Source organism: Austrofundulus limnaeus, unplaced genomic scaffold (assembly GCF_001266775.1).
Source record: "Austrofundulus limnaeus strain Quisiro unplaced genomic scaffold, Austrofundulus_limnaeus-1.0 Scaffold453, whole genome shotgun sequence".
NCBI classification, from domain to species: domain Eukaryota; kingdom Metazoa; phylum Chordata; class Actinopteri; order Cyprinodontiformes; family Rivulidae; genus Austrofundulus; species Austrofundulus limnaeus.
Window position 1 is genome coordinate 250431 of NW_013952855.1, and position 10602 is coordinate 261032.

The following is a 10602-nucleotide window of genomic DNA, read 5'->3' on the forward strand; positions in this document are numbered from 1 at the left end:
GGGCCTCCCTTCTGAAGCTGCTGCCCCCGCGACCCGACCCCGGATAGGCGGAAGAAAATGGATGGATGGATGGATGAAGGATTTAAAAGCATCAAACTGAATGTCCACTGTAATGGAACTAATACTTTTAGGTTTAAGCCAGTAATTCATGACATCCTTTAATGACCTAGGTTTTCATGACATGCTGTTTATCTGTAGATTAGAATGATTAAAGTCAGAACAAGATCTGCTAACAACAGTCATTCTTAGATATCACTTGTGTTTATCTTTGTGTTTTCCCTTGACCTAGTATGAAATCTTGCTAAGATGATATAATGGTGTTTGTTAAACAGTATACAGTATATATGAGGCCTCTCAACTGCATCAGGAGTGACACAGAGGCAGAAGCGCAGAGACAGAGACAGGAGCAGAGGGGCAGTCTCTATGTTCTCTGTGTTTCCTGTTGTTGCAATAAAACTCAGCTGATCATTCCACGGAGTACCTTCTTTCTTGGACCACGTATTTCTGTCTTTGTTAAATAAATATTTCCATAACATCCACTTTAACACATCATGTTGGAAATTAAACTATTTTTAATATTCTAAGTTAAATATGAATCATCTGTAGGATTMATTCTCTGTCATCTCTGTATTTGTCTGCAACTTTAAATATAGAGGTAAAGTTGACTCAGTCTAGTCATTAATGACAACTTTAACAAAGTATTTTGACTGAAAATACATTGCATAAACTTTAGCACTAACTTTACATAATGTTGTCTTGTTGGAAGGAGGCTGGTGGAGAAGTGGAGGTCCAGTTCAGTGGAAACCCAGGTTACGTGGTTGGACTTCCTGTTGTGTCAGGAAGAAGAACAACAGAATATCCTTTATTCAAAGAAGAGTGTTTTCTCTGCTGAGAAACAGTGGACGATCGATGGAAAATGTTGATATACTTTCATAAAGACCTGGAAGAATTTGGGAGTTCCCGTGACAAAAGATGCTGTGATATCTGGACTGTATAAAAAGAGTTTGTTTGCTGAACTTTTAAAAAGTTTAAGATGTTTCAAACGTTAGTTTTCCACATCATCACATCATTTTTGTAAATTTCATTTGTGTAACACTGCTACCAAAGGTCAGAGCACACACAAGACACATGACAGAAGAGGAAWGAAACCCTGCATGTACCTGGAACTTTCATTTAGGAAATGTTTTTTAGTCATCATATTTACTCAAAACATCTGAGTGTTAATGTAGAACAGCTGCTGTACATATCACATGTTTAACATTACTGAACCACAAGTTTTATAAGAGCTTTTCTTTATTCTAAGTTTTAAACTAGTCAAAAAAAATGATACTCTGTCCACAAGGACTCAACAATATGTTGCCTGGTTGTGTCRTACAGGGAAGCTGTTGCTGCAGCTTCAACACAGTTTGTTGTTTGATTTAACTTCTGAGAGAAGAGGGACTGCAGCTGAATATCAGAGGAGTCATCTTTATCAAACATGAAGCTGTTGTCATGTGTGACAGCAGCAGACAGGTCCAGCTGAGTCAGCTTTCTGTCCCTGAATGCTGCAGACACAACACAGACATGTATTGAAAGAAACATCACTTTTTAGTTTATAAACAACAGAAAAGCTTATCTTTTAATCATCAAAGTCGACGTTTGTTAAAACACTTAAATCATATCTCMACTATTCAGATATAAAATGATTCCACATGCCTTTTCAGAGGGACTAAGATGTCCTGATGAGCTCTAAGAAGCAGCATTCCACCTTAACAGCATCCATCACTGGGATCACCAGAAGCATCCAACTAAGAGACACACTGTCCCTGCTCCATGTCTCTGCTGAGGACCAGAACTGCTTGCAGGGTCCACACCAGCGCTCTCCTGTCCTGTTTGGACTGGACTCTGTCTCTGGTTGCACATTAAGGCAAAGCATACTTTCTCTCAGCYTTTATTTGCAGAGGCAGCAGAGATCTGTGATGGTGACCTACAGTATGTGTCCCTGCAGGCTGGAGGATATAACAAACTGCTCCCTGGTGTCCCGGCAGCTTCTGGAGGCTCTGAGAGGACCAGATTACCCTCTGGATGTGGCTTCCTTTGGAAATTCCTCATTAGACAGTCCCTTGGACTGGGTACAAATCAAGTCCAGCATCAGTCCCATGGTGAGAGCACAGAGGAAGAGGGTCTGCTTCATGCCCCCGCAGAGTTCCTCTAGCAAATTAGTGTTTGTTAGAATCTTGTGTTTTTCAGTAAAGTTAATATCTTACTGGGCTGCAAYTGATGGATAACTGTTAGAGAGAAAACAGAGAAAATTGGTAAAATATTCCACTGCAACCCAACAACCATGGTGTTTTAACCAGCTGTTAAACATAACAGCACATTGTACTTTAGAAATAAAGATAAGTACATTTTGACCAGTTTTTATTCAATTAGCATCAGTGTGTCTTTTTAGACCTGGACATTTGGGATTGTAGCATCAGATGTTTTCTGTCATATGGAAAGCTCCCTGCAGGTGTTAGGTTTCAGCTCTAATACTTCAGAAGTACAGAAACTACATTGAAAAGAGTTAGAGAGACCCACAATAACTCTGACTATTTTAGTGAAAATCTGTAGCGAACAATTTGAACACATTCAAAGTTCAGGCAATAAGACTAAGCCTTTGTGACTCAAGCAAGGATTATCRAGAACYCCCACAAATGTTTTGARATATTTTAAAGTCTCYCTCATAAGTGCAGTTAACCAGCTCGTCTGCAGCTGTCAGCCCATTGAGATGCTGGCTCTCAGTCAGATACTGGCTCACAGTCAGACTACTTGTGACTAAATATTGATTGGACTGTTTGATTCTATTGTGTTTAGTTCTACWGAATGTTCATCTTTTAGTGTGTGATGCTTCTGTCCAACAGTCTGCTTGTCTTCTACAGGATGCACAAAGTTGTAACATCCCATTGTCACGCCATTTAGAGATTGAATGGACCAAATATGGAGCCTTGGTGAACCCCCAAGCTCAGATTGTCAGCATCAAAGAAATAATCAAGACCAACAGCAGCAGTTTGGTAAGACCCCTGATGACTCACAGAAGATCCTGTGGTGATGTGGACACACACACACACACACACACACACACATACTGTATGTAGGGGTCACCTCGAGTGAAGAAACAAGATTTTCTGCTTCTAAGCAGGCCTCAGACAGGCCTGACAAGAAGACAGGAACTGTCACAAACTGAACTCTATTTAGGCCATGACAGTCATTCTAACCGTGGAAGAGAACCTCTCAGTTCTCTTAATCAGATAATGGACAGAACAATCTCTTCTGTTCGTGATTCATTTGTCGTTTAACTAAGAATGTTTATGCATTTGTTAAATCATGATAATGACTGTCACAGGAAAAGTGGAACCACTTCTTTTCTTTTATCGTGCCTTAAAGATTTATAATGGTATAAAAAAAATCAGAGAATCTGATTACAATGTTTTCATTGTGTTTTTATATAAATCACTGTTTTTATTTTACTGTGAATACAGTAATATAATTGTGGATTTTTCCTGAGAAAATCTTTCATTTATATGGACTAAGAGAAAGGTTCAGAACTGATAATAAACAGAAATGTTACATTTAATCATCATAAATGTTTTGCAGTGATTTCTCTTAGAGTCCATCAGAAGTAAGCTAGTTTATCATGATGTTGTTGAACAACCACAGAATTTTAACCTCGAATGGCGCCGGCATGACAAGTCTCTTATCTTTCTTCGCTGACTCATCTCTAAGCCTGAGGGCGGAACCAAAGTCGACCGTTCTTTTACTAACCCGGACGGCTTTGAGTGACACACTCTTCTTCCTGATTCCAACCTAGGAAGACAGCTATGATTCTCTCCGGACAAACCTCAGCTTTGGCTGAAAATCTGATCACATGAGCCAATTCGGGAGGATTTTACTGCCATGGGTCTGACACGCTGTCATGATCCCACCAGAGGCTAAGCCTCAAAGTGTATGTTTTAACTCCCGAGGGGAGATTTTATTTTGGAAGGAGAAACTGGATACAGCTTGAATTTTTCTGACTTGGACTGAAACAGACGCAAAGTTACCTGAAAAAACACATGTTCGCCAATGACCGGTAAGCGAGCCGACATCAGTTCCCTGACTGATCGGAGGCGAGCCAGCTCCTACCCCGAGGGTGCCTTAAGAAGTCATCACCAGGTAAAGCTGATGTGTTCGGAGTGACGTGTCATGTGGAACCTGAGCCCAGAAAAGACGTGCAGTTCCGGTTGACCCACACGTAAAAGACGTAGTAACATACTAATCTTACTTTCCTCCTTTCCTTGTTCTTAATTTGCCAAAACTTAAGCTAAATTGCCAGTAAAATTGTTTGGTTGTTAACATCAGAACTGATGTTTTACTGTTCTATATAAGTAATCTGAGTAATGTGGACTGAAAGTCGGACGCGAGTTTTATCTCATTTAACTCTGACGCTTGTTATAGGAATAACCACAGTCAAGTGTAATTTATGATCTGTTCAGTTTGTGTAAATAAATGATTGCATAGTCTTTTATGAATCAACTTGAACTCATCTGAACGTTCACTTATTGTGTCACTTTTCACTTCGCACAGTCAAGATATTAACAAGTAATGAGAAATACCTTGGCAAAAGTTTTCCTCATAACCTTGTGTATGAGAGATGTGGGAGAAGCNCTCAGTTCTCTTAATCAGATAATGGACAGAACAATCTCTTCTGTTCGTGATTCGTGTGTGTTTAACTAAGAATGTTTATGCATTTGTTAAATCATGATAATGACTATCACAGGAAAAGTGGAATCACTTCTTTTCTTTTATCGTGCCTTAGATTTATAATGGTAAAAAAATCAGAGAATCTGATTACAATGTTTTCATTGTGTTTTTATATAAATCAGTTTTTATTTTACTGTGAACACAGTAATATAATTGTGGATTTTTCCTGAGAAAATCTTTCATTTACCTGGACTAAGAGAATGGTTCAGAACTGATTATAAACAGAAATGTTACATTTAATCATCATAAATGTTTTGCAGTAATTTCTCTTAGAGTCTATCAGAAGTAAGCTAAATAGGTTATCATGATGTTGTTGAACAACCACAGAATTTTAACCTCGAAAGGCGCCGGCATGGCAAGTCTCTTATCTTTCTTCGCTGACTCATCTCTAAGCCTGAGGGCGGAACCAAAGTCGTCCGTTCTTTACTAACCCAGACGGCTTTGAGCGACACACTCTTCTTCCTGATTCCAACCTAGGAAGACAGCTGTGATTCTCTCCGGACAAACCTCAGCTTTGGCTGAAAATCTGATCACGAGCCAATTCGGAAGGATTTTACTGCCATGGGTCCGACACGCTGTCGTGATCCCACCAGAGGCATAAAGCAAAGCATATGTTTTAACTCCAGAGGGGAGATTTTATTTTGGAAGGAGAAACCGGATATAGCTTGAATTTTTCTGGCTTGGACTGAAACATACGCAAAGTTACCTGAAAAAACACCTGTTCGCCAATGACCGGTAAGCGAGCCGACATCAGTTCCCTGACTGATCGGAGGCGAGCCAGTTTCCTACCCCGAGGGTGCCTTAAGAAGTCATCACCAGGTAAAGCTGATGTGTTCGGAGTGACGTGTCATGTGGAACCTGAGCTTAGAAAAGACGTGCAGTTCCGGTTGACCCACACGTAAAAGTCGTAGTAACATACTAATCTTACTTTCTTCCTTTCCTTGTTCTTAATTTGCCTAAACTTAAGCTAAATTGCCAGTAAAATTGTTTGGTTGTTAACATCAGAACTGACGTTTTACTGTTCTATATAAGTAATCTGAGTAATGTGGATTGAAAGTCGGACGCGAGTTTTATCTCATTTAACTCTGACGCTGTTATAGGAAAAACCACAATCAAGTGTAATTTATGATCTGTTCAATTTGTGTAAATAAATGATTGCATAGTGTTTTAGGAATCAACTTGAACTCGTCTGAATGTTCACTTATTGGGTCACTTTTCACTTCGCACAGTCAAGAAATTAACAAGTAATGAGAAATACCTTGGTAAAAGTTTTCCTCATAACTTGTGTATGAGAGATGTGAGAGAAGCTTAATTCACCTTAAGCTCATTTCCTTACACACACCCACACCCACCCACACCCACACACACGCACGTTGACTTCCTTTAATTTCTGTATCCTAACCCTAAACTTATTTCACACCTTAGTCCTAAACACCTAACCCTCAAACCCACCATATGAGGACAGGGCTTTGGTCCCCAATAAGACTACTGGTCCTGACAAAGTAGGTGTTTATACTAGAAAAGTTATCCCCCCCTCTGGAAAGTGTATGTTTTGTACACTTGTGAAAATGTTGGTTATTGAGAGAAACAGTTATTTCTTTGTAGTTCATGTACGTCTTCAACTTATACRTTTATTTAAGTGAATCTGGCAGATACACTTGAGTTGTTGTTGGTGTGGGACGTCCTGTTGGTGATCGACACAGCTRTTCCCACCCACAGCCCAAAGACAAAACCGTTTTTGACATTGTCTGTTAGTAAAATATGTCAAGAAGCTGCAGATGAATTTTAATAAAACTCAAAAGTAATTATTGAATGTAACTCTACAACTGACTAACTTCTGGAGTCAACCATTCAAGATGGCTGCCACAGCTGAGCAGCCTATTAAAACACAAACATGGATATAAAAACTCAGTTTTACACATTGAGGTGTAACAGGATGTRGTCGCAGCTGAGTGTGATTCTCCACACAGACCTCACATTTAAAAGGTTTGACTAAAACAGCTTCAACTTCATTTACTGAAGATGCCTTTACTCTAAAACTGGCATAAAGGTTTTCTGTGGATGAGTTTAAATAGAGAAAACCTGATGCTTTATGGTTTAAACTTTGAACAAGCATTAGGTTAGATTTTTTTGYGTTTCTGACAGACTGTTTTCAGACTTTCTGATTTTTAGGTTCAAGTTCATTTAGGCCATTTTTTTTACTTTTAGTTGAATGTGTTTTAGTTGTAAGTAGCTTTATGATCTGGAGTTCAGAGGATTATTAGTGAAGGTGAGTGAAGGTGAAGCTATCAGAAGCAGCGGTTTATTCTGGCTGTCCTCCTGCAGGTCCTGATGTCGGGGGGCAGCAGCATCGTGTGGATCAGTAGCTCCGTGACCTTCCTTCCTGTGTCTGCAGAAGCTCGTCCTGGTTACAGAGCCATGCCCAGCATCAACGCTAAACTGCCCTTTGACTTTTTCTTCCCTTTTGTTTGAACAGTTCACACCATTCAGGGCTTGATTKTTCACTCTGTCACTATGTGTACTGTGTACATAATGTATAAAGTTTTTATAGTAAGATTGAATAAATAAAGTCTTTTTTCTATGAAATATAAAATTGTTTACTTTTACACAACATTCAGGACAAATGTGAAAATAATTTTCTGTTTAAATGATCTCTGATGTACAACCTTCATCACTTTCATATACAGTATCTGTATAATAGTTATTCATACACTGTGCACTAATGGATCTAGTGACAGATTACAGTAAACTGTTGAGTTATGAAAACAGATCTCACACAAAGGTGCAGAAAGCTCCAGGTTCTGGATGAACAGACAGCTCTAAAAGAAATCAGAAGATGATTTTATGTTTCCTCAGGAGGAAGACAGAAGCTTCAACGTTGCGTTTGTCTGAACTCTGTAGTTTCCTTGGGAGGACAGAAATCAATGTAATGTTTATTCAGGAGGAAGTTAGAAATCAATATTGTGTTTCCTCAGGAGGATATCAGTGTTTTGTTTCCTAAAGTGGAAATCAAAAGTCGATGTTTCCTCAGAAGGAAGTCAAAATGTCAACGTTGAGTTTCCTCAGGAGAAGGTTCAAAGTTGATGCCGTGTTTCTTCAGGAGAGCCTGCAGTTTCTGGTTCTCTACAACCTGAAACACACACAGGAACAAACTCAGTGTTGAGAAATGAGCTTACTGTTATACTGAAGTCACACACAGGTGGAGTGTTGGACAGGGTGTCCCYGTCCTTTACAGCAGGAGTTAGATGAACATCACTCCTCAATCTAGCTGAACGTTCAGAGATGACAGAAAGGTTCAAATACCAGTTCATCATTGTGCTTCTGTAGCTCTGTGGATCTTTGAACCAGGTGGTCGTAGCTCTCCTTTAACTTGTGGATGCTCTGGTCTGCTCTGGTCTTCACYGACACTAGGATCCCTGCAGCAGATTCAATCAGTCATTTCCAGCTGAAACTAGGACCAGTTTCTCTCACATAGTAGAAAAAGATCCCTGGACTTGTCCCAGASAGGAAGAGGGAGGCTGGCTGCACGTTGTGCGTGACACTGACCGTTAATTATCCTGGCTACTCTCCAGAGTCTCAGCAGGATGAGGAGACCCATCCCATCAAAGGCGTCTTCGTGGAAGATGAAGACGATGTCCAGGACAAAGGACACCAGCACCACCAGAGCGTCAAACACCTCAAACTTGTGCTGGAAGAACTCCAGGCGAAACGTAAACAGCTTCCCAATCAGCTCCACCATGAAGAAGGTGAGCAGGGCCAGGCTCAGGTAGTGGAACACCTGCCAAACAAAAAACACCAGATGGAAAACATCTACACCCTCTGTACCCCAGGAGAACCCACAGAGAACACAGTAAAACATTGCAAAAGCAAAAAAAACTTTTTAAGAAGAAACACAAAGTGCAATAAATTGTGCACACCTTTAAACTCTTCACTTTTAATCCTTTATAAATGATCTGTTCTCCTTTATACAGTGAGTTTGTGTTGACAGAGCTGTAGAAGGAATGCCTGACATAAGTGTTGGGGGTCAAAAGGTTAAATTACACTATGCTGATGACAGTCCTCATTGCTACCAACAAGGGAGATAGTTGGCCTCAGCATCAACATTAATAAAACAGTAACCATGATAATCACAAAGCAGAAAGATATCCCAGTGTGTAACATCAAACTGAAAGGCTCCAGTCAACGGGTTGAAATATTTGAGTTCTGTGGTAGAAAGATTGTGAMAAACATACGCTCCTCTATGAAGACCTGAAACAGAGTGCTGGAGTGTTGCATCATTCCCATTTTGAAATATGGAAATGAAGCTCGGACCATGAACCAAAAAGCTGGTAACTTTATAAATGCTGCTGAAATGTGGATCTTAAGGAGAATCTCATACATCAACAGAATCACCAATGAAGAAGTGTTAACAAGAGCAAATGAAAAGATCTCTTTACAAAAAGGTCATGCTGGGACATYCATTCTTTTTTGGACACACCATGAGGACAGAAGGGTAGAGAACCTTGKATCAACTAGAAAAATACAAGGAAGAAGTYGTGGACAACAGAATTGATACAGTTTGAGCCGTTTTATGTCACAAGCCCCTGGACTGAACTCAACACCCTCCTCAGAATACAAAATACCTTTATAATTGGTCAGACATTTGTGGTTGTGTTAGTTTATGCTGAATATGAAGTGGAGACCCCTGTGGGAACATGATGAATCTGAATATTTTGTGTGTAGTTGTGAAGTTTAAACCATAAAATAACTTTTGGTATTAAAGAAGGGGGCGTTGTCACTTCATGGATTTTTTAAAAATCAAATTTAGGTCCAGACTCTTTTAGTGAAGATGTTCTTTGGTTGATCTGGATATGTGCTTCGGATCGCTTAAAAAATGAAATTCAGCTTTATCTTCAACGTTCTGTCAAAGACCTGAAGGTTTTAAGTAATAATAAATAATATAAATCAGATTGACATTGACTGTCCATGCTTCATTACAAAGACTGTAAATAAATCCAAAGGTGCTTCAACAAATGATTGGTTTCAGGGTGACCAACTCATCAAACCTCTTCATATTTCTCTGTCTCACCTCAGGAGCAATGTGGTCATGCTCAAGTTTGATGACAGACAGATCTATAAGCAGCTCCGCCAGCACAAAGAAGGCATCCAAGACCACCAAAAACACAACCAACACCTGGAAGAATCAGAGGAAGGAAAATAAAATGTTATGACAGGGAAAAAAAACTCTAAAAAGTTGGAAAAGGTGCAAAATAGAAGGCTGTAAATGTACAGTACAACCCTAATTCCAGTGAAGTTGGGACATTGTGTAAAACATGCAATAATTGTTCCACATTTGATTTATTGTGTTGAAGTCCGGGGAAAGGCATGTAAAACATTTGCAAAGTCTATTTTTATTTTGCAAAAAAATAGTTATAAGAATTATAGCCAGCCAACAACATAGTCACCCATCAAATATATTATTTTGTCAGTTGAAATTGTTGAAGTTTCATGAGTTGGTTGATTATAAGGTTTTGCTAATATGTACAGGGCTCATAAAAACACATTACCTTTGAACATTCGATCACATTTCATTAAGAGGGAAAGTATTTATAATCTTAAAGGATTTGAAATGTTTGTGGAACCCAAAATTCTAACTAACTTGAAAGAGAGATGTACCTCAGTTCAAGGAATAAAGTTAMGGAACAACTTGGCTAACAATTATAAAATACTGGTTCCATTAATTTATTTGGAAGAATGGGTAAAATTTGATTTGTTGAAGAAATATGAAAATACATAATAGGCATTTACAGTATACAAGCTGCTGGTTGAGTAGCTGTAATCTTTTTTATTAATATTACATAT

General features: G+C 39.1%; 2 protein-coding genes across 3 annotated transcripts in view; one reads left to right on the forward strand and one right to left on the reverse strand.

Moving 5' to 3' along the window:
• The window catches only part of LOC106529584 (tectonic-1), a gene marked incomplete at its 5' end in the record, with an annotated part of 30106 nt that extends 22759 nt beyond the window's left edge, over positions 1–7347 (forward strand). The window contains 5 exon segments of one of the 2 annotated variants that reach the window (XM_014025052.1): positions 767–855; positions 1766–1906; positions 1988–2141; positions 2901–3032; positions 7087–7347. In XM_014025052.1, coding sequence (XP_013880506.1) covers positions 767–855; positions 1766–1906; positions 1988–2141; positions 2901–3032; positions 7087–7233 — 663 coding nt within the window. 2 annotated transcript variants of the gene reach the window in all.
• A 40-nt stretch (positions 7348–7387) lies between these two features.
• Positions 7388–10602, reverse strand: part of hvcn1 (hydrogen voltage-gated channel 1) — a 7499-nt gene continuing 4284 nt past the window's right edge. Inside the window, exons 3-6 of the mRNA XM_014025055.1 lie at positions 9830–9934; positions 8308–8539; positions 8065–8177; positions 7388–7891 (exon numbers count right to left, since the gene is read on the reverse strand). Of these exons, the coding sequence (XP_013880509.1) occupies positions 7808–7891; positions 8065–8177; positions 8308–8539; positions 9830–9934 (534 nt within the window). The 3' untranslated portion in view covers positions 7388–7807. The remainder of the gene's footprint in view (positions 7892–8064; positions 8178–8307; positions 8540–9829; positions 9935–10602) is intronic.